Consider the following 23,816-nt stretch of genomic DNA (forward strand, 5'->3'; position numbering starts at 1 on the left):
TCAGTAATAATTCTTCAGGCAAACTTCTGCTCTTGGTAGTACTTGTGTAAACCTAATGCCTTCCATGCTATGCCAAATAGTGTCTTGGTCTGTATTTTCTTAACTATCTGAGTTGCACCTGTCTTAAAGACTACTGGCTTTGCACAGGTGCTATGGAGAGAGTAATTTCATCAGTGTGCTATTACTGTGATAGTGCATAAGGAGGAAAGAGCCCAGTGGATTTTTAAGGTGAGATATGACAAAAAAAAAATCTAACATGTACACCTCCCCTGTTTACTTTTATCTAAACAGCAAACTTGAGTGGGACAGCACTGAAGGTGATAAACATGGAAATCTTGTACTCACTTTATCAGACAAGAGAGGGAGAAGAAGAAATGGAAACTGGGGTAAGGAGGAAAAGAAGATTAAATTAGAAGGAACAGCTCCCTTCACTCATTTTCTTTTATCTCCATTTCCTTTTTTGTCCTAATAATCTCCACTTGGTCTGTTCTGTTTCACCTGTTCCCTTCATTCCTTTAGTTTAAGGCTGTGGTGCCTTGTAAAGCTTTACATATTCTCCTCTCCTTTTAGTCAGTATAACAGAGCGTAGGCCACAGTACAGTCATACTTGATGCACATAGCTTACAACTGTATGTGGTTAAAGCACTCATTTGATTCTTCCTAAATCCATACAAAATGTAAGTCTCAAACTCTATAGTAAAAAACACTAATAGCATATAATTTCTGAAAAAACAGGATATCTTAAACTTAAGTTTTGTATTAAAGATAAGATACTTTTGGTCTGTGTTCACTATTTGCATTATAATTCAAAAGTGATGAATGTCTCACACCTGTGGATCTGATTGAATCAAACCATATCTAATATATGAAAGTATTCATACATGGTTTTTAATCTGCCATATGAAAATATTTTAATGACAAAATATAATAGGTGCTCATTAACATTGCCAAAGTATTAGCATAATCTTGAAAACATTAGCAAAGCGAGTAAGCTGCCCCTTAAATATCATGAAACTTTACTGAAAAAGACATTCCAAAATGAAGCTAGACAAGTGTCTGGAGTAAAGAAAATGATTAGGTGCAATAACAAACTCATTGTGGGAGGAGATGCACACCAGCTGCCGGATCCTCTTTCACATTTATGATGTTTTGATTGTTTAAAAAAACAAAACAAAACCACCCTACCTCTTAGTGGTGGTTTTTTTTTTAAATAATAATCCTGAGATAAAACTATTTGAAAGTTCATTCTATGGTGAGAAATGTTTAATGGCTGTGTAGAATGTTTAAAATAAATAAGATTTTATTATAGTCTTCTTTATATACCCATCATATCTTTATTCCTATCTTTTTAGAAAGATAGGGAGCACTAACAGACTGAATGGGATTCTACCCACACAGTTGTGGGCAGTGCCCACTGTGTGACTGGATGTACATTTCCAATGGGTGCATGTAATTTTCTAAACTATTAAAAAAAAAAAAAACCTCAAAAAGTTATTCCCCTTTATAGGCTAGATTCTGTTCACCTGTGAGGTGGTACATCAGTGCAACAGCACCCCCTCAGGTCAAGCATGACACAGCACTGGGGCTTACAGTCTAGCAGTCCTGATGCCCAGGAGTCTGAAAACATAGAATCAGAGAATATCAGGGTTGGAAGGGACTTCATGAGATCATCTAATCCAACCCCCTGCTCAAAGCAGGACCAATCCCCAATTTTCACCCCACAGCCCTAAATGGCCCCCTCAAAGATTGAGCTCACAACCCTGGGTTTAGCAGGCCAATGCTCAAACAACTGAGCTATCCCTCCCCCCCAAACCTTTCCTCACTCGCAAGTTTTTCAGTATGGGAACCCACTCCACAGGGTTCCAGCTCTGATCCCTAAAGCTAGATAAGCAGGATCAGGATTCTTCAACGGACAGTGCTCTGAGCTCCTTCCTATCTTTCCCTGGATCTCTGCAGGCTCTCACCTGGTGGTCAGTTCATCCCCTCCTGAGCTGTTGTCTTTGGAGAGCTCTTTAGTAGCTTGCTGGCAGAAGCTCCTTTCTCTGGCCTGCTTACTCCTCTGGCAGCCACCTCACCTTTCTGCTTCCCAGCACTTTTATCCTCCCAGCTGCTGTGAGACTGCCAATCAGCAGTGGCTAGCAATGCTTGTAATAACCCTTTGGTTGCTAGCCTAGCTTGGGGTACATCCACCCCATGACAGCCTCACATAAGTAATTCTATTGATTCTGAGTAAGAGAAGGATGATTTCACTCTTCATAGTATTCTGCCTCCAACATAATCTATCATGATGCTATGTCTGATGCAGGAAAAGCATGCTGCTGGAGTCCTTGCACCCATTAAGGAAATGAGATTATATAGCCTATGCTGGAAGATGGAGCATACTCTGGAACAGCATATGCCAGCAGTAGAACATTGATCTCAACCCGTCCAGAATGTGACCATTGTTGGAGAAAAGTAACATTAATTTCTACTGTATTTCCATTTTATTTTATGATGTTGTACAACAAATGAATTTGAGTGCCTGTAGTTGGGACTGGTGTCTTGAAAAAGAATCCTCAAATGCATATAGGAATCTTCTACCCCATTATAGTCATGATAAATGTAACCGAGAATTCAAGCATTAATGGGGAGTCCTTATGACATTCTCCATAAAACTTGCAATATGGTTGGTAGGCAAAAATATGGAGTTAAATCCTGGTCCCACTGGAGTCAGTTGGCATTTTGGTATTGACTTCAGTGTGGACAGGATTTCACGCATAGTAGGTAAGAAAGAAGGCGGGAGGGGGGGAGACCTATATTGCTGAAATTGAAAAAGTATATTGTGCTTATCTGCTTTGGAGAAACCATTCCAGAGTAATTCATGAGTAAAAATAATCCTGCCAGGGTCACATTCAGGTGACAAATAATTTATGCACTCAGCCTTCAAGATTTTAAAAGTTTTAATAACATACTTGCAGTGTCCACTTGAGCCACTGTATCCTTTTTCCTACTTTTTCTGGGGCCTTTTGGACCCACTGGATTATACATCTGTCAAATTTCCCAACATGGTTACATAATTCTTGCAAGGAAGATGTTGCACAAGTTGAACAGATCCCAGGAAATTAACTTTTTAGTCTAATGGCACGACAATATTAGAATCATAGTACCTAAGTAAGAGCAGAATACAACTTTGCATGGATGATTAGATTTTTTGTTTGTTTTTAAATGAAGGATCTGCTACTGTATTTTTTCTGGGGACTCAGTTCAAACTGTGAAACTGATTTAAATCCTACTTCCCCCCGCCCCCATTTGTAGTAATAAAGTTTAAGATAAATTTTATATGTTTTATATTGGATCACTTCAACAGAGCACGACTACTGCATCCAATTTTTGTTTAAAATATAGATTACTATAGATAAATACAATATTTGTTGAAGACGCTGCAGCCATATAAAGTAAGTGAAAATTTTAGTATATTTTTATAAAAGTAATATGTTTCTGAACAGTGTGCATTTCTGCAACTTTAAAGAAAATCAGCCATGTGTGTAATAACAGTAATATAGGTAAGGTGTTCAGTGCAAATCCCAAATTTCACAGAGTAAAGAGGTCAGTTTGGGGTCTTTTGTCCTCCACATTACTAGCACTTCTGAATGGTTATGATTGAGGGTCCTGAGTTCGGTAAGCCTCCCTATGAGGCGTGCAAAATGCTGTGGATCTTCTGGATGATAAATTTTTGAATATTTGTACAAAATACCTAAAAGGGGTTCTTGGAGTTTTTCCACATGTTGTTTGTTTTTTAGGAGTGGGCGATCTGCAAAACAACAATAGTATATTAATATAATTTGGGAACCAAACTTGCTCACTTTATTTTCTATGAGTACTCCCATTAATTTTGGTGAAACTACTCATTTGAATGATGAGAACAGGATTTGACATAAATGAAAGGCATAAAATGAAATACAATGATTAGGAAAATTGAACTCAAGAAATATTACACATTGAGGAAAAATTATACCAAAAAAACAACCACATAATTAGTTACACACTTTTCGCTTCTTAGGACAGTGGCTTGAGCATGTTTGATTTAAAAGTGATCAGTTAATTTTTTTTTTAAGTTTTTTAAAAAATTGCACATGTAACATAATCAATCTTCATTAATCTGAAAGTTTACCTGAAAAAAATATAGTAGTTGCTACAAGTAGGGCATATTCCGTCTCAGTCACGTTAAGTTCTCCCATGCTTCTGTAGAAGTAAAATAGCGCAGTGATAAACTCCTCGGTGATACCTTCAGAAATGAAATCAAGCTATTGAAAAATCAATCCAGGAGCAAACTTGTGTTAATTCTTGTCAATTCATTTTCTCAAAAAAAACTTGAGTAATTTTAAAATACTCAAACTATTTAATCTCAAAATTATTCGCAAATTTTGTAAAAGAATGATCATTCTTGAGGTATTGAGAGCTCATCTACCTGTGGTAGTTGTGGAAGTTGGACTCTCTTCACTGTGAGATATTTCCATGGAATAAATAGTACTTTTATCAAGGTCTTGAACATGACAATACACAGCATGATCAGAAAATCTTACATGACCTAGAGCAAGGGAAACAATATTAAAAGTCCACTTTCTGCTTTTAACTTTACCCTATTTAAACATTGGGTTGCAGATGTTTTGCAAATGGGTCCTAGACAAGGGTGCACTATTTGTAAATCCAATACAGGGGATACACAGTACAGTTAAGTTCACATACCTCCCCACCCACCCAATACTCTGTTGTATAAACATTCCAGAAGCTCTGCTACCTCTTTGGGGCTAATGAGAGGCAAGAAAGGATCCATTTTATTGTTATTTGTTGGGGTCTTCTAAAAAAGTGAAGGATAGGTGGACATCATCATCAAAGCTATTATAAAAAACACCCTTCTATGCTTGAATGACAAACCCATTTAGGTGCAGTGTTTAGAGGAGCCAGGCTTGCTGAAAAAAATAAGTCAACAAATACAAAACTGTTGTTTGAATTCACACAACTGTTAGCATTAAAACTTACTTACTTTCACTCACTGATGATTGGCATTCATTAACTCTTTGATTATATATCTGGGCTGAACGCAAAAACATTGCTTCCACTGTTGAACCTTTTAACAATGCAATCTGGTCATCACTCGCTAAACTTTCAAATCCTGTAGGGAAGAATATTCAGTAAGACTCAAAATTAGGGGTTACTGTTTGGCCTCAGGCTACCAATATAAGTTACCAAAAATTGGGAGAATGATCACTTTAGATAAGCTATTACCAGCAGGAGAGCGGGGTGGGGGGAGAAAAAACCTTTTGTAGTGATAAACACCCATTTTTTCATGGTCTGTGTGTATAAAAACATCTTCTGTATTTTCCACAGTATGCATCCGATGAAGTGAGCTGTAGCTCGCTAAAGCTTATGCTCAAATAAATTGGTTAGTCTCTAAGGTGCCACAAGTACTCCTTTTCTTTTTGCAAAAATTATTAGTCTCTGGCTTTAAGAGACAGTAGGACCCGTAGTTGCATCAAAGGCAAGATACTTACACCAAGCAGTAAAGGAGCAATCACAGCTAGCAGTGTCTTGTGGTCTTTCTAGATATTTTACATTTACATAGGAATTGACATCATGGATCAGACCAGTGATCCATCTACTCCACCATTCTGTCTCTGACAGTGGCCAATACTAGAAATTTCAGAGGAAGGTGCAAGAAACCAGTAGAGAATTTTGGAATAACCTGCCCTGCAGCCTGAGAGCTTATGTTCCTATACATTTGTTATCTTGTCTGGTGTAACTGTGGATGGTTTGTTTAGCCACAGACACGTACTCCCCTCTTGGTCTCCTACAAGAGCAAGGGGACATTCAGTTAAATTGCAAGGATTTCTTAATCCTGATCAGCGCAGGTTTACTTAACGTGGTGGTAAACATTCCTGTTTTTCCACGAGTGCTACCACCAGTGAAGCTGTACCAGTGCTAGATAATTAGTGTGAAAATTCCTGTTGTAGACAAACCCAATATCTTTTGACAATGAGTTCTACAAATTAATTGTACACTGTGTAAAAAAAGTATCACCTTTCAACTAAATCAAATGTTCCCTTGTTTTTGTATTATACGAGAGGATGAATGGGAGTGCCCGATTTGTCTTCTCACACCATTCATTATTTTATCTCTATAGTGTACCTCTTATTTTTGACACAAAGTAACTTCACTTTTTGCTGTGACAAAGTGAAACAGAGTTCAGACAATAAGATGAACAACAGTTCACTTGAGATAGCATTTCTAATTGTACATTTTTGAGAAAATATGGCTCTATTCTCACATATTGTATATGATCGGATTTTTTGATTTGGAAAAAAGGTTGTGAATTGTTCTGTTATTGAAGCTAAATGTGTGTCACACATGTTGAGTTGGCTTCTTGAAAGAAAGAACAGGGAACTGTTTCTTTGTTTTTCAAATGCTAGCGAATTAATGGCCTTCCTAATTGTCATTTGCAGGGTTGTTGTAGCTTTGTTGGTCCCAGGATATGAGAGACACAACATGGGTGAGGTAATAATTTTTAGTGGACTAACTTCTGTTGGTGGAAGGAACAAACTTTTGAGCTTCACAGAGGTCTTCCTCAGTTCTAGGGAAGATAACCAGAGTGTCCCTAATTATTAACATTTGCAAGTAAAATTAATCAGTTGACTAGTTTCTGAACTGTATATCTTTTCTCAGAGTATGCATGCCACATAGATAAATGTCCTTCTTTTAGAGTAAGGCTAAATTATACTGCTTGTGGTGAAGAGTTTGTTAAATTATTTTATAAAGTTACCTGGGAGTCTCTTTGTGAAATCCACTAGTACTTGCACATGAACAACTGCTGTCTCTGAGAGCCTCAGAAAACTCTCTTCAGGGTTTGCAGTTTCCTGCAGCTGAATAAAAGAAAGAAAGATTATAAACATTTGGTATTGCCAAAATACACTAATATTATATTAATTTTTAATATTCTAGCAATTAATATCTTTGTATTGAGGCCTGTGCATTCTGAACACGTACAAACTTCTTTGCTTCCTCTAGGGGAATTGTATATTTTTGATGGGCAGCAACAATGTGATCAATAAGTTGATGTTCCACTGGAGTAAGTTCCATCCTCCCTTGGATCTTTAAAAAAAAAAAAAAAAATCAGATAAATGACAATACATGTGTGTTAAAGTAAAAATAATGTGTAACAATGAAAAGATACATTTTAAATAGGTAAAATCTCCCACTTTTCCAGATCTAGTTGTGGATGAAACATGCTTGCTGTTTACTCCCTCATCTTCCACCTTGATGCTACAAAGGAAACTGCTCTTCTGCTTGAAATTCTTTCGGAGTCGTTTTGATTTACACTGGACTTCAGTCAGCAAACCTGTAAGATATATAATTCTAGATCAAAGTACTTGTTAAAGTTCAAATACCTGTACTGTTCAAAACAAGCCCTTGTGTTATTATGCAGACTTTATAAAAGTCTGGCACCTCGGTAGCTTATCACCTATATGGAAAGCAGCTTCCTACCTATGAATGTTCTCAGCTAACAGGTAGTTCCAGGTTCTGCCTATGATGGTGGCAACATAATGAGTTTTGTCAGTCAATTCCTATCAATAGCCTAGATGTGGGCAGGGGTCAAACAGTCTGACGTCACATTCTCTTAACCTAGACTCTGTGCCATATGAACATAAGGGTTTCTCATGAAGAATGAGCATGGGCAAAATTTCTTTTTTCTCTTTTTTGTAACATGAAAGAATATTAAACACGCTTATGGAGATCAGTCACAGTTCACCACCTTTAGCTATCTCTTGTTGGCAATTTCATAGACCCTTCTGTGATTCAGTTAAGGTGCCTGACACAGCAATTCTAGATCATAAGTAAGTCTGCATCACTTTAGAGAGGATATTTCCCAAATACTGATGGCCAATATGGGTGGAAAGAGGAATACCACATATTCTCTGAACCTAGGAGAGGACCCTCCAAAGTTAAAACTTCCTAAAGCAAAATAAAGAAACTGGCTTTGAAAAATAGTATGCCAGAGAATTTGTTGCCGTTGTAAGGAGCAGTGGAGCACTTACATTCTGCCAACATTCCCACAGCCTTACACTTCTTCAGGCGACACTCCTGACACTTCCTCCGCATGTACATGTCCATTTCACAGTGGCCACCATTCTTGCATCTGTATATTGCATTTTTGGTAATACTACGTCGAAAGAATCCTAGAAACAAGATATTTTGGATGATGGGAAGGAATCTAAGAAATCTTTGTAATTCCACTCTCAATTATTTAAAGAGTTACTGTATGATGTTTCTACAATGAAAGGATCAGATGGTTAGATATTAGACTGATGACATTTTAATTCTCATTGATTACGTTCATTGCTGTTTTATGCCTAATATTAACCAGTGCTTGACCAAGGTAACTCCCTTTCTAGTGACAGGCACCTTACCAATAAAAAGAGGATCTATTAAGAGAGGCAGGAAATCAGCATACCTTCCCAACCCCCCATTTTTAAGTAATGGCTCAAACCATATTCCAAGTAGGAGGTCTAACCAACACTAACACTTGACACTGTAGTTCCAAGAAAACTGAAATGAGCAAAATAATATAGGCCTGTTAGAGGCTGAGAACACAGCAAAGGCGACATGTTTAGCGACTTGGAAGAGGGGTGAACACTGAGGTGGCAAAGTTTGCAGATGATACAAAATTACTCAAGATTGTTAGAATCATAGAATATCAGGATTGGAAGGGACCTCAGGTAGTCATCTAGTCCAACCTCCTGCTCGAAGCAGGACCAATCCCCAACTAAATCATCCCAGCCAGGGCTTTGTCACGCCTGACCTTAAAAACCTCTAAGGAAGGAGATTCCGCCACCTCCCTAGGTAACCCATTTCAGTGCTTTACCACCAAAGCAGACTTCAAAGAGTTAAAAAAGGGATCTCACAAAACTGGATGATTGAGGAACAAAATGGCAGATGAAGTTCAGTGTTAAAAAGTGTAGAGTAATGCACATTGGAAATCATAATCCCAACTACACATACAAAATAGGGTCTAAATTAGCTGTTATCACTCAAGAAAGACTTCTTGGAATCATTGTGGATAATTCTCTGAAAACATCCACTCTGTGTGCAGCAGCAGTCAAATAAGCTAATAGAATGGTAGTCGGAACCACTAGGAAAGGTATAGATAATAAGACAGAAAATATCATAATGGCACTGTATAAATCCATGGTACACAACATCTTGAATGCTATGTGCAGTTCTGATTGCCTGTGATGGGGTGTACTCCCCACTCCAGCCTTGAAAGAGATGAATTAGGCCAGGTAGGCCCAATCAGTTAAGATGCAACTGTGTGGAGGCTGCCAATGAGAAGGAAGCTGTGAGGGAACCAGCAGGAGTCCAGCAACAGTGTGGGAGGCAGCAGGGAGGAAGCCTGCAGTCTCTCTCCCTGAAGCAAGGAGAAGGAAGGGGAGATAAACCTTTTCTCAGGGGTTTCTATCTAGTAGGCTTAACAGAGAGGAGAAGGCTGATGAAAGAGAAACTGAAAGAAGCATGGTAGGAAGTAGTCCAGGGAAGTCCAGACCTTAACTGCTCACTATAGGGCACTGAACTGGAACCCAGATTGGAAGGCAAGCCTGGGTTCCCCTACCATTTACTGCAGAGTGGTATTGCTAGGGGGCAGTGAATGGAAAACTGTCTGAGTCACTGCAGCAATGATATAGTCAGGGAAGCGGGCATAAGGACTGCCTGACACTGCTTGTGAAGGGGGACATTGACAGACTCCCGGAAGGGGAAATCACAGTGTATCCTAGTCACAAAGCAGCCATACTGTGACTCAGTGAACAGGAGAAGAGCCACAACAGTGAAAAAGAAGAAAGGGGGTGATTCCCAAAATTGCCAGTAGGGGATGCCACCCAGTGATGAGTAGACCACCCTGTGACACTTCCCCCTCTCAAAAAAGATACATTAGAATCGGAGAAAGTACAGAGAAGGGCAACAGCAGTGATTAGGGGTATGGAACAACTGCCATCTGAGAAGAGATTAAAATGACTGGGGACTGTTTAGTTTAGAAAAGAGGTGACTAAGGTGAGATATGATAGGGGTCTATAAAATCATGAATGGTGTGGAGAAAAATGAATAAGGACGTGTTTTTTATCCCTTCACATAACACATGAACAAGAGGTCACCCAATGAAATTAATAGGTAGCAAGTTTAAAACAAAAATAAGGAAGTATTTCTTAACACAATTCACAGTCAACCTATAGAGCTTGTTGCCAGGGAATTTTGCGAAAGCCAAAAGCATAACTGGGTTAAGAAAAGAATTAGCTACGTTCATGGAGGATAGGTCCATCACTGGCTATTAGCCAAGATGGTCAGGGATGCAGCCCCATGCTCTGGGTGTCCCAAAACCTCTGACTGCCAGAAGCTGCAACTGGATGATGGGGGAGGGATCCCTCGATAGATGCCTTGTTCTGTCCATTCCCTCTGAAGCATCTGGCAATGGCCACTGTCGAAGGACAGTATACCAGGCTAGACAGATCATTGGTCTGACCCAATATCACCATTCTTATGTTCTTATGAGTGCCACACACCACTTTGTAGGGATCGCTTTGGCCATTGTCAGAGCTGTATTATCTGGTTCCTGAGAAATGAGTTGGTTTCCATGAAAAAGGAACTTTGATAAATGCAAAATCGCAGTGATCCTCAGGGATCCAAGCCCAGCAGAGAGAGAAAAAACACAGTAATACATAGGCATTATGAGCCAAAGTCACCACCCGCATAAGCAGACACAACTTTACTGAAGTCAGCTAGGCCCGAGAGTGATGTGTAGCACTGTGTGAAATCAGTTTTCACCTCACATAATGTTTACTATGAAAATAGATATTAATTAAATTCCACAAAAATGTGAAACTGGGACCAGTATTATAATGTATTATCTGTTTCTGATAGCTATGTGCTAAGCACTTTTCAAATGCAAAAGAGTGCACGGTCCTTGCCCTGAACAACTTAGAAGCTAAAAGACAAGCAGGCAGATAAAAGATAGAGGAAGAGGAGTAATATGGATGAAATGGTCAAGGGGGTAGTTATCCATTGCAACATATTGCTTGAATAATATTAGCTTTGTGTGTGTGTTGTATGATAGAGTTCCAGAATTTTCCCAACCTATAGTTCTCACAGCAGCAATAGATCTCAAGGAGAGATTTTAATGTAGTGAGGGTAGTGGTCGAAGACTTCTGTATGCAGTGGGAGCAGCAGGGAGGGAGAAGGGTGGAGATTTTTTTTTGACATACCTGAGAAATGAGTGGATGAGTCTGGCATCATTGGTGGAACAGAGGAGATGGGGCAGCATGTAAAGAGACAAGGGTAGATAAGTACAGAGGAGTTGAGTTATGTAGATACTTGAAAGCAAGGACAAGAAGAGGAGTCTGATGAGCAGAGAAGGAGCAGTCAGTAGTGGGATTCAAAGGGGAAGATCCCATAAGTTATTCCATTCTTCAACTAGACTTCAGCTGTCCTCCAAAATGTCAATTGAAAATTAACATAAATATGTTAATTTAAAATTGCACATGTGGAATTTCAGCATGCTGCACTGATTAATATGGGGCAGTTTTCTTTCAAGTCACAAAATAAAAGTATTTCTCCCTTACCTTTACAGCCTTCACAAGTGAGCGCGTTGTAGTGGTATCCCGAGGCTTTGTCCCCACATACAACACAGAGCTCTTCCTGACCCTTCATTCGCAAGGAGGAATGACTTAGTCTTGGCCTTTTTAGTCTATGATATCCATCATCATCATTATTATGGGCAACCATGCAGGAAGGCTGGTTTAATTCACAATTACTGATTATGTACTGCCCATCACTGTACTGAGAATCCAGGCTGTATGTGTTGTATTGTGACTGGGAAGGTTGTGACTGTAACACTGGAGGAAACTGAACAGTTGAATACTGGCAGTAAGGAGTAGCCTGAAAGTCTGAGTCTTGTAGCTGATAATTGATGTGCTCTGGCAAAACATCTAGATAATGAAAAAAATGAGAATGAAACAAAAAGGTTGTGGAAGAATTTGTGACTTCATTTACCTGAAAATATTAAATTATTTTTATAATGTGTCAATATTAAGATAAATTTTCAGAAGGGTAGCTTCACTTTTGCACCTAAAAATTGGTGCCTGCAATTTTTCTTAGTAAATTCTTTTCATGTGTTTGGTCAGTGTCATATTGTGGGCTACTGGAATCCTGTAGATTAGTAATTTAATTTTCCATAGATAGTTAAATTGCAGGCAATTCAGGTAGTGAGAATTTGGTGTACTCAGACTTATGCCTGCAGTTCATTAATGATGACTAAGGTTGAGCTCCAGAAAAGAGACCGGGTGTCAGTCCAGCAGAAAATGTACCCCTAAATAAACAAACATTTTAAGTAGGGAAACATTTTTGTTTTGTATTAAAAACACATTCCAGGTACACTATATGAAAATGAAAAAAGGATTAACAAGCAGAGAAGGACATTTCAGAAATTCCAAAGGGTGACATATTTTACCATCACATATACATCTCAAAGCTGATATTCAATAGACCACAAATGCCAGAACATGTTTTATTTAATATTTCTCTGTGTAACCCAGATTTCATATAGTCATACTTGCATTTTCAGTAATATGTTTGTACAGTGTTGTGATAGGAGTTGTTTTTAGTTATTTATCATGCTTGCAGTTGATCTAAATATGAAACAAAATGTACAAGAATCACAGAAATGTAAGGCTGGAAGGAACCTTGAGAAGCTATGAAGTCCAGCCCTCTGTGCTGTGGCAGGTCAAAGTAAACCTGGACCATCCCTGACACGTGTTTGTCCAACATGTTTTTAAAACCTCCAATGATGGGGATTCTACAACCTCCCTTGGAAGCTCATTCCAGTGTTTAACTACCTGTATAATTAGAAAGCCCTTTACATATATGAAGGCTTATCAGGTGCCCACTCTGTCTTCTTTTCTCCAGACTAAACATTCCCAGTTTTTTAACCCTTCCCAGCATGGTCCCCTGCAAATTTTATAAGCATACCCTCCACTCCAATATCCAAGTCATTAACAAAAATATTGAATAGTACTGAAGCTATTACTGCCCCTGCAGGACCCCACTAGATATGCCCCCCCACCCCTCAAGTCTGACAGCGAACCATTGATAACTACTCCTGGTGTACATTTCTGCACCCATCTTATAATAATTTCATGTAGACCACATTTCCCTAATTTGTTCATGATGGTCACATGGGACCATGTCAAAAGTCTTACTAAAATCAAGATATATCACATCTATTGCTTCCCCCTTATCCACTGGGTTAGGAACCCCATCAAAGAAGGTTTGGCATGATTTGTTCTTGACAACTCCATGCTGACTATTCCTTATCCTATTATCTTCCAGATGCTTACAAATTGATTGTTTAATAATTTGTTTCAATATTTTCCAGGTATGAAAGTTAGGCTGATTAGTTTATAATTCCTCACGTCCTCCTTGTTCCCCATTTTAAAGAGAGATACTATATTTGCCTTTCTCCAGTCTTCTGGGACTTCACCTGCCCTCCAGGAGTTCTCAAAGATAATTGTTAATGGTTCTCAAAAAGAAAAGGAGTACTTGTGGCACCTTAGAGACTAACAAATCTATTTGAGCATAAGCTTTCGTGAGCTACAGCTCACTTCATTGGATGTATTCAGTGGAAAATACAGTGGGGAGATTTATATACATAGAGAACATGAAACAATGGGTGTTACCATACACACTGTAAGGAGAGTGATCACTTAAGGTGAGCTATTACCAGCAGGGAAGTGGGGGGGGACGGGACATAATGGACCTTTTGTAGTGATAATCAAGGTGGGCCATTTCCAGCAGTTAACAAGAACGTCTGAGGAACAGTTGGCGGGGGGGGGGGGGGGGGGAATTAACAAGGGGAAATAGTTTTATTTTGTGTAATGACCCATCCACTCCCCGTCTCTATTCAAGCCTAAGTTAATTGTATCCAGTTTGCAAATTAATTCCAATTCAGCAGTCTCTCATTGGAGTCTGTTTTTGAAGTTTTTTTTGTTGAAGAATTGCCACTTTTAGGTCTGTAATTGCGTGACCAAAGAGATTGAAGTGTTCTCCCACTGGTTTTTGAATGTTCTAATTCTTGACGTCTGATTTGTGTCCATTTATTCTTTTACGTAGAGACTGTCCAGTTTGCCCAATGTACATGGCAGAGGGGCATTGCTGGCACATGATGGCATATATCACATTGGTAGATGTGCAGGTGAACGAGCCTCTGATAGCGTGGCTGATGTGATTAGGCCCTATGATGCCATGTACATTGGTCAAACATCTGATGAAGTGAGCTGTAGCTCACGAAAGCTCATGCTCAAATAAATTGGTTAGTCTCTAAGGTGCCACAAGTACTCCTTTTCTTTTTGCGAATACAGACTAACACGGCTGTTCCTCTGAAACCTCTCCTTACAGTGTGTATGGCAACACCATTTTTTCATGTTCTCTATGTATATAAATCTCCCCACTGTATTTTCCACTGAATGCATCCGATGAAGTGAGCTGTAGCTCACGAAAGCTTATGCTCAAATAAATTGGTTAGTCTCTAAGGTGCCACAAGTACTCCTTTTCTTTTTGTGAATACAGACTAACAGGGCTGCTACTCTGAAACCTGTTAATGGTTCTGAGATTGCTTCAGCTGGTTCCTTAACTACCCTAGGATGAATTCCATCAGGCCCTGCTGACTTGAATGCATCTAGTTTATCTAAATATTCTTTAACCTGTTCTTTCCTTTTGTTAAGAATGTGTGCATATTTCAGTACATTATGTATCATGTTTCAGTCTACTTTTCAGGCCTGATCCAAAGAGCACTGAGGTATCTTGAAAGACTTTTTGCCTTCAGTGGGCTTTTGATCAGGACTTTAGTGTTCACACATCCTTAGCCAGATACTAACTTCAATTATATAGTCACACTGGAGCAGGAGCAATAGTCATAGGGCCTTTACAGTATGTCTGGAATAGTTTAATGACACCTAGACTTTTAACCTTTGTGTACCAGAGGATGACAAAAACTGCTCCATGCAACCCTGGGATAAAACTGATGGTCAGCATATCACACTGAATGCACAGATTTTTGTATCTGAATTATTTTAATGAATTTTGAATCTCTCTCACTGGATATTTCAGATTCCAAGGCCAGGAGGGACCACTGTGGTCATCTAGTCTGACCTGTACAACAAAGGCCCTGGAGCTTCCCCAAAATAATTCCTAAATTCCATATTTTTTAGAAAAACATTGAATCTTGATTTTAAAATGTACAGTGATGGAAAATCCACAGTGACCCTTGGTAAATTGTTCCAGTGGTTAATTACCCTCACCATTAAAAATTATACCTTATTTCCAGTCTGAATTTGTCTAAGTTCAACTTCCAGCCATTGGAACATGTTATACCTGTCTCTGCTAGGGTGACTAGTCCATTGTCAAATATTTGTTCCCAAGGTAAGTACTTATAGACTGTAATCAAGACATCCCTTAACCTTCTCTTTGTTAAGATCAGCAGATTAAGCTCCTTGAGTCTATCACTATAAGGCATGTTTTCTAATCCTTTAATCGTTCTCATGGCTCTTCTCTGAACCCCCTCCAGTTTATCAACATCCTTCTTGAATTGTGGGCACCAGAACTGGACACGCTATTCCAGTAGGCGGTCACACCAGTGCCAAACACAAAAGTAAAATAAGCTCTCTATTCCTATTTGAGATTCCCCTCTTTATGCACTCAAAGATCACATTAGCTCTTTTGGCCAGAGCATCACTTTGGGCGCTCATATTCAGCGATTATCCACTACGACCCCCAAATCTTTTTCAGTCACTGATTCCCTGGATAGAGTCTCACATGACATCCGGTAAGTATGGCCTACATTCTTTGCTCCTAGATGTTACATTTAGCAGTATTACACCACATTGTTTTCTTGCACCCAGTTTACCAAGCAACCTAGATTGTGACATGTCCTCTTAGTTATTTACCACTCCCACCAATTTTTGTATCATCTCATACTGTATCAGTGATGACTTTACCTTTTCTTTGAAGTCATTAATAAAAACGTTAAATAGCATAGGGCCAAGAACTGATCCCTGTGGGAGCTTACTAGAAACATACTTGCTTGATGATCATTCCCCATTTGAATGTATAAGTGCCAAGATCTTCAAGGTAGGCACCTTTTGTAATAATAAACCAAAAGAAAAGAGTAACTGCTGCAGACAATCTTTCCGAGTTTTCATAATACTTTCATTTTGCTTTACTCACCATAATATTGAATGGGTTCAGCAAGACAGTACCCATCAGATACAGTTACAAAGGTATTTGCCATACTCTGCTCCAGCTCCAACTGTTTCATTCACTTTGGTGTATGATGGGCTTTTAAGAAGAAAATCTGAGGAAGTAGAACATTGCCTGTTACTTCAAAAGGCAAGACTCGGCCTTTCATTAGAAAGAAGACAAACATTACTTCAGAAAGAATTGTGGGAGGCAGGTTAAACAGCCCTGAACAAAAAGAAACCTCTCCAGAAAATGAGGCCATTTGCGAATTATGAGAGAAATTCAGATAGGTAGAAAGTCACTGTGAGTCTACATTTCAGACTGTGTTGGTGCTAATGAACAGGGTTGAGGATTCATTTATAAGTCTTCTCATGTTGTTGATTTTACTCTAAACTATGTTCCCATCCCAAATAATTAGACGAGGATTAATATTCCCCAACACTAATCTCATAGTTAGCTGTGGAATTGTTCTGAAGCCACTACTGCAGCCTAAAGTCTGGCGCGAAATGATTGTCTGACGTTGCTTTCACGGAGGGAGGGAGGGCCTGGCTACATGTACCCAGAACCACCCGCGACAATGTTTTTGCCCCATTAGGCATTGGGATCTCAACCCAGAATTCCAATGGGTGGCAGAGACTGCGGGAACTGTGGGATAGCTACCCACAGTGCAACGCTCCGGAAGTCGATGCTAGCCTCGGTACTGTGGAAGCACTCCACCGAGTTAATGCACTTAGAGCATTTTGTGTAGGGACACGCACTATCGACTATATAAAAACGATTTCTAAAAAAACAACTTCTATAAATTCGACCTAATTTCATAGTGTAGACCTATCCTTAGTGTCCTTCTCTTCCCTCCACAGTGGTGAAGGATTAGGGGAACTGCATTGATTAAAGGTACCAGTCGATTTGACTTCTCCAGAAGAGATCAGGCTCCAAAGGGGGCCTCACCACTAAAATATTAATGGTCTCTCCTTTAGCAAAGAGGAGGGATGACAAAGATGAAGGAGGCAAATAAGCATATGGGAAAAATAAAAAGTGCATGATAGGAGTGAGTTCAGAGGGTCAAAGAGATGAAAAGTACCAGTCTGATAGCCTTGGACTCAGAAGTTCTGTGCATATCCCCAGAGCAAGTACAGGATGGGCAGTGACAGAGCAAATTTCTGGCCAGCACTATCCCCAACCAATATGCTTCAACTCAGCTCTGGAGGAACCATCTGTAGAGATGAGAAGGGACATTAACTCTCCATGGCTCACTCGGTTCTTGGCCCCTCTGTTGAGCTTTGTGACCAGTAGAGGGGTGAGGCAGACAAGGGTGTCAAATTAGCACTAATTGTGATGTTGATTTTGCCATTTTATACAACACAGAATATCACAAATGAAAGCTCATTCTGTTAACTGTGAAGTTGCTGTAATGCCTATGAAAATGTTGTATGCTAGAGAACCTTCAGATTAACACCTACTGAACTGGGCTGAAAATACTGTAATTATACCACATTTCTGACTATTGAAATCATCACAGTAAAGCTATTTTAGGTAATATTTAGAAGTTTTTAAAGTTGATTAATAATTATAATTTTCTCTCTAAGTACTGAACAGTTGGACTTATGGAAAAGAGGCGACTAAGGGGGGATATGATAGAGGTCTATAAAATCATGAGTGGTATAGAGAAAGTAAATGAGGAAGTGTTATTTACTCCTTCTCATAATACAAGAACAAGAGGCCACTAAATGAAATTAATAGGTAGCAGGTTTAAAACAAACACAAGAAAGTTTTTTCACATAATGCACTGTCAACCTCTGGAACTCCTTGCCAGAGGGTGTTGTGAAGGCCAATACTATAACGGGGTTCAAAAGGGAGCTAGGTAGAGTCATGGAAGATAGGTCCATCAATAGGTATTAGCCAAGATAGGCCGGAATGGTGTCCCTAGCCTCTCTTTGCCAGAAGCTGGGATTGGGTGACAGGGCATGGATCACTTGATGATAACCTGTCTGTTCATTCCCTTTGGGGCACCTGCCATTGGCCACTGGCAGAGGACAGGATACGGGGCTTGATGGACCTTTGGTCTGACCCAGGATAGCCGTTCTTATGATAAGTAAGGCACCTTACTTCACAGGAGGAGGGATAAAAGGAATGCCTGGTTAAAAAAAAAAATTAAAATTGTCTAAAACATTTCTAAAATAGACTATGTAAAATATGTAGTGTGTACAAAACATATGCTGTAATTGAAAACTTGTATGAAATGCTGAAATGTGCTACAGAAAAAGAATATAGTATATACTCACACTGTGGATACATCTGTATTTGAGCTGGGAGATGTGATTCCCAGCTCGCATAGAGGTACTCAAACTAGCTTTGCCTCAGTCACATCCCCAAGCTGAAATGTAGATGAACCCTAAGGGAGATGCACCCAATATTTTACATTTCCACTAGAACTTTTATCCCAAAGAAATTCACAGTTGATACACAAAATGACTGAACTGCAGCCACCAAGCACATAGTATGCTCCACTGTGGTTTGGGGAGGATACTAGGTTAAACTCTTACGGTATGTCTACATTGCAGCTTAGAGCACTCCTCCCAGCCTAGGGAGACAGACACTAACTTTGCTGTAACTAGCACATTAAAACCATCAGTGTAGACATTGCAGCCTGGGCAGCAGCATGGCCTAGCCACCTAAGCTTGGATCCACGGGGTTGGGCAGACTTGTACTCGGGTGGGTAGCCTATGCTGCAACATCCATGCTGCTATTTTTAATGCTCTAGCTTGAGTGAAGCTAGCATGTGCCTACCCAAACTTGTAGGCACGCTTTCTTCTGCGGTGTAGACATATCCATACTCAAAGAAAATGATGGCATCATGGGATCTGTAATGACTCCTGCAGAGCAGATAAGAGCTTGGATCTTAAGGGCTCACCTGAAAGATGGTCACAGCAGGCTACATGGAATAGTTTACTGTACCTGAGAAGATGATTTTATGACATCAGGGAAACTGAACTGAAGCCAATTCTTAAGGTATATACACCTCCCCTCCCAAAATACATATTAATACCCTCCCCCAACATAGACATATCCATGGAATAGAAAACTTTCCCCTCATGTCACCAGCACAAGGAGAAAAGGTGCTGTGAGGCTGGAATGCTGCCATTTTGTTATCTCTGCTAGTAAATATTTGTTTGAAAGAGAAGTGACTCAGTGAATCATGGTGGGGCCCCTTATCAATCAGATCAATTTGGCATGGACAAAGTCTAAATTTTTTCCTTTGGTAAATATGCTTTTTTTTAAACTGATGGAAGTATGTGTTTCCAACATCCTTTTGATGGTGGTTCTATGTGAAAGTATTCCAAAGTAAAATAAAGTTACACTGATTGAGTCTATAAAAAAAGTAAATTGAGTTTACAGAACCCACATTCACATCTGTAATGTGTCTAAATTGATCCTGATGTAATGAACCAGTCTTTATTCAGGCGAAGCTTCCACTGATTTAAATGAGTGTTGTTTGAGAAATGATTTCAGGATTGGGCTCTTTGTGATGGTCTTTCAAGGTCATGGAGAAACAAAAGTTAAATTATGCTCTATATTTCGTTCAAAAAATAACATAATATTAAGGTTGCATAGCAAAGCTCTCCAAAATTAGGAAATGCCAAAGTTATGATTGAACATTCAACTTTATTTCTATCATCTTGTGTTTTATGCATTTCAGTATGGGGCTAGTTCCACAAGAGGAGATAGGTGCCAACATTTAGGCACCATGGAGATCCTCAAAATTCTTGCTCTGCTGCTACCATCTAACCCTGGAGGCACCTTAAGTGCCTACATATCTATATTCCCACTGTTAAATTCCCTAGTCACTGAATTTTCTGCCAGTGAGCATACCTACAGTTGCTTCAGTCTAAGCATACCATGCCTATCTCACACTTAAGCTTCAGTGGGATACTCAAATTAGGCATTTCCTGTCTATCTACCCTGCGGGATGCAACGCAATATGCGTAATCACAGCATGCCTAACCCCACATAAAACAGCCAGACTGGGGGAGGAGATGGTAGCCTCCCTTATAATCTTTAACCAAGTGATTAAGGAACTCACCCAGGCTGTGGGAGACTCAGACTCATTTCCCTCCTCTGCCTGATGTGGAGAAGGGATTTAAACTTGGGGTGTTCCTCCAGTTACCTGAGTGCCCCAATCACTGGACTATAGAGTCAGTCTGACATGCTGTCTGACCCAGTACATATTTAATTATGTATACAAAGTGGTATATCTTTAACAGGGGAAACCAAGAGAGGGACACTCAGCTAGTGGTTCGGGCACTCTCCTGAAAAGACCCAAGTTCATATTAATTCTCCATAGCAGGTAGATGGGGGAATTGAACCTGGATTTCTCACCAGCTCGTTGTGGGTCCTAACTACTGGGCTAGAGATTATAAGAGGACTACTGCTGCTACCGACTCCTGCCCCCAACATTTCATGTAAAAACCAACAACTTAGGTGCCTAACTCCAGAAGAAGATTCACAGCAGAGAATCCCAGCAGAGATAGGCGCCTAGTTCCTTGCAAGGTAGCCGTCTCTAATCTCTTAGACTTTACGAGGTCTTCAGGGACTGAACCAAGAACTCTTTGGAAGTATTTCCTCAGCCCACATGTTTACATGCAGTATTCCTTTCACATACTCTCAGTTAGGCATCCATATATACAGAACACAGCCTTCCTTAGTTGCCTATGCTGAACTTAGCAAAAAAAAATGCAATTGCTCAGCATGCAATTTTCAAAGTATCATAACTTGATCAAATCATAACCAGATTTCACCAGAACACTCAAAACCTCTTCTCCCCAATGACAGCTGTTTCTCTGACAAATGTTAATGTTTTATCCCAAACAGAAGAGTTAGCACCATTTTTTTTTATAATGGAAAAAGATTACACACACACTTCTCTTATTTGACCATTACTTACACTTTAAAAAGAAAAGACAAAAAAAAAATCTTTGCACAGAGATGAAGCTGGGGAATCTTAACCTAAAAAGTAAGTTTCTGAAAGTTGCAACTGAAAACGGGGTGATAGACTGGGAACTGTGATGCACCCCTTAATTAGAGCAATTACTATCATATCAGTTATCTAGGATCTCAATTAGTGCCACACTTAGGTCCCAACACTTTAGCCCTTAGTTAGGCTGCCTTCAGATGAGTTTTTCCTGGATAAGGATACACGTTACGCCCTGCTCATTTTTTACTGTTTCTGATCTTATTCCTGCTAAGCCTTTTGTATGGAAAGTCTTTTTTCCTAGTTTTTAGGAAGCATATAAAAGAAATAAAATGTCCTTTTCACAATGACTTAGGGTAAATTTTTCAGAAGTGCCTAATTGATTGACAAACATTAAAGTCAATGGCACTTAGGAGCCTAAGTAACATAGGCACGTCTGAAAAATCATACTGTTTTGCTTTTCTAACCTTATTTTTGATAGTATTAAATCTCCAGCAGGTGACAAAATGTAAACTGGAACATCTACTGAAACAGTAGGTTAGCCATCCACTGTAAATCTTGCATGTCGTACAAAGGTTCAAGAATATTCAGCTATTAATCCAAATCAAAGGATTCATCACTCATCTTCAGTTTATCAAAAGTTAAGGGAAAGTGATGTTTTAATGTATAAAAAGTAAAGTATGAACTCATGACACAAAACCATCTGAGTCACTTACCAGAAGTCACGTATACAAACTAAAGACATACTGTGCATCTGTTTTCATGTTATTAATGGCAGAAGATGCTATGTTGTTTTTCATAATTTTATTACCATGTGGAACATATTTCTTTAAGAAGACCCTCCAGGGAGCTCTTCAAAATGTCTGAATTGACAGTACATTAACATCTATCGTAAATATTTTGACAGTTGTGTCAAAACGGAAATTTCTTGTTCCAAAGGAATTTCAGGAACTTGGGCTGAAGGTCTTTTAGATTTATTTAGTGCACCCCATATCCTGGGAAAGAAAGCATGAATGAACAACCACATGAATTAGGCAGTGGATTTCAATCTCAGTTTTAATCCCAGCTTTGTTTGGTCTCCAGAGAGGGAGTTGTACTTTCTGAAGTTATGAAAATTAAAGCAAGAATTGACAGGAAGTTACCAGCCACTCTCACTGGCTACTATATTCTGATATCCCAGGTAGTATATTTGGCTGCATTCAAAAGGCAATCCTCTAACCACCTCTGTGATTAAACTAAGTGTGGATTCATTTGCAAAGAAAGCTAATAGAATCAGATAACATAGTGCTGCATAAATCATGCCTTTTAATAATATGAGCTCTTGTGGGGATTTTTGTTTTTTTAATATGTGAAGAATCCCAAATTAAACTGCTGTCTGAGGAAAGCTTCACCCCCCCCCACCCCATAAATAGTATTTGCTCTGTTTATTGGTCTGTATGGTGCGTTTTTGGGGACTTTCTGTAACTGGGATTGCTTTATCCATTGATGGATAGTTTTGTATGTGACGATTTTGTAATCTCTGCTACTTATCTTTTAAATAATGGCTATGTGTCTAATTATTTAAAAGGAATAATTTAAATAAATTGGAAAAATAAAGGGAGGCAGGTCCTTTATCACCGTACAGCTTTGATGTCTGCGTGTCTGGTTTGTGGAGAATGGGTAACATTGAAATGGATCCACCACTAAAAAAAAAAAAAGTTAGTTTAAAAGGACATCAAGAATTACATTTAATTTATTTTTACACAGTTCACAGACACATTTGTGCCTCAGACACCAGATTTACCACCAAATCTAATCCTGAATGTTGCACAGAATCCTTGGGGCTCAGAAGCTGCCATTGCATAATTACATGACTAAAATACTACTATTTATATTGCACTGAATTTTGCACTTCCTTGTTATCGTCAGGAGGGGAAAATGCATCTCTTGAATGGCCAGTATATTGTAGGTCACCAAAGCAGTTTACATATGTATAATACTCCTGAAACAAAACGATTGGCAGTAAAGAACACCTTATTTTAAAGGTATACATTTTTCTATTGTTCCTTGATCAGCATTTCAAAAATCAGATGACAAAAGTGTTCTAAACTGCAAATATCTTAATAGCGCACAGTTAATTTGTGTGTAGACTGATATTGTAAAATCCCCAAGCTTTTAGAGAACTAAATAAAATACTTACGTACAGTAGTTCTGGAGAGAATGCCCTCTCTTCCTAGAGTGGGTCTGTGAGGATGCAGCAGTTACTTCAACTTTCTGATTTCCAGCTGGAGCAAACTGGGCCTTTTCCCTATTTATCAGTTTCTTTGCATACACTTCGGCTCCAGACACTCTGCAGACCAACGCTTCAGCCTATCTGAGACACAAACTTCCCACACAGCCCTTCCTAGGGTCAAAGCAAGGGCAGTTGCAAGTCCACATAAATCAAATAATAACTGTATCATCAGGGACAGAGGCCATTGGGACTCTCACGTCATACTTTCCCAGAGTTCTCTCTAGGCAGCTTACTAAATATTTTGCTTTCTTGATAGAATTTGACATT

At 39.2% G+C, this 23,816-nt stretch overlaps 1 protein-coding gene and 1 long non-coding RNA gene across 4 annotated transcripts; one reads left to right on the top strand and one right to left on the bottom strand.

The window, feature by feature from the left end:
* The first annotated feature begins 296 nt into the window (after window positions 1-296).
* Window positions 297-7,319, top strand: LOC142069736 (uncharacterized). Its single transcript, XR_012665687.1, has 4 exons — window positions 297-386; window positions 2,306-2,454; window positions 6,480-6,531; window positions 7,241-7,319. It is a non-coding gene; the product is annotated as an uncharacterized LOC142069736 (long non-coding RNA).
* On the bottom strand, window positions 2,922-23,606 carry LOC125625198 (bile acid receptor). Of its 3 annotated transcripts, none has more exons than XM_048826951.2 (11): window positions 23,461-23,606; window positions 16,297-16,423; window positions 11,640-12,005; window positions 8,070-8,210; window positions 7,233-7,372; window positions 7,021-7,125; window positions 6,797-6,896; window positions 5,024-5,152; window positions 4,448-4,567; window positions 4,151-4,264; window positions 2,922-3,790 (listed from the first exon to the last, which is right to left on the bottom strand). In XM_048826951.2, the coding sequence occupies exons 2-11, from the start codon at window positions 16,385-16,387 to the stop codon at window positions 3,552-3,554; spliced, it is 1,545 nt and encodes a 514-aa protein (XP_048682908.1). In that variant the 5' UTR covers window positions 16,388-16,423; window positions 23,461-23,606; the 3' UTR covers window positions 2,922-3,551. The 3 variants fall into 3 exon arrangements, with proteins under 3 accessions (XP_048682908.1, XP_074978037.1, XP_074978038.1); XM_075121936.1 differs by having other exon boundaries at window positions 23,457-23,606; XM_075121937.1 differs by lacking the exon at window positions 23,461-23,606 and adding an exon at window positions 17,390-17,492.
* Window positions 23,607-23,816: the final 210 nt, after the last annotated feature.

This window comes from Caretta caretta, chromosome 21 (genome assembly GCF_965140235.1).
Source record: "Caretta caretta isolate rCarCar2 chromosome 21, rCarCar1.hap1, whole genome shotgun sequence".
In the NCBI taxonomy this organism is placed as follows: Eukaryota; Metazoa; Chordata; order Testudines; family Cheloniidae; genus Caretta; species Caretta caretta.

Coding starts and splice junctions, on each gene's coding strand:
- LOC125625198 (XM_048826951.2), bottom strand. CDS start 16,387: ATGAAACAGTTGGAGCTGGAGCAGAGTATGGCAAATACCTTTGTAACT. Junction 12,006..16,296: donor TGAACCCATTCAATATTATG/GTGAGTAAAGCA, acceptor TTCATTATCTAG/ATGTTTTGCCAGAGCACATC. Junction 5,153..6,796: donor TTTCACAAAGAGACTCCCAG/GTAACTTTATAA, acceptor TCTTCCCTACAG/GATTTGAAAGTTTAGCGAGT.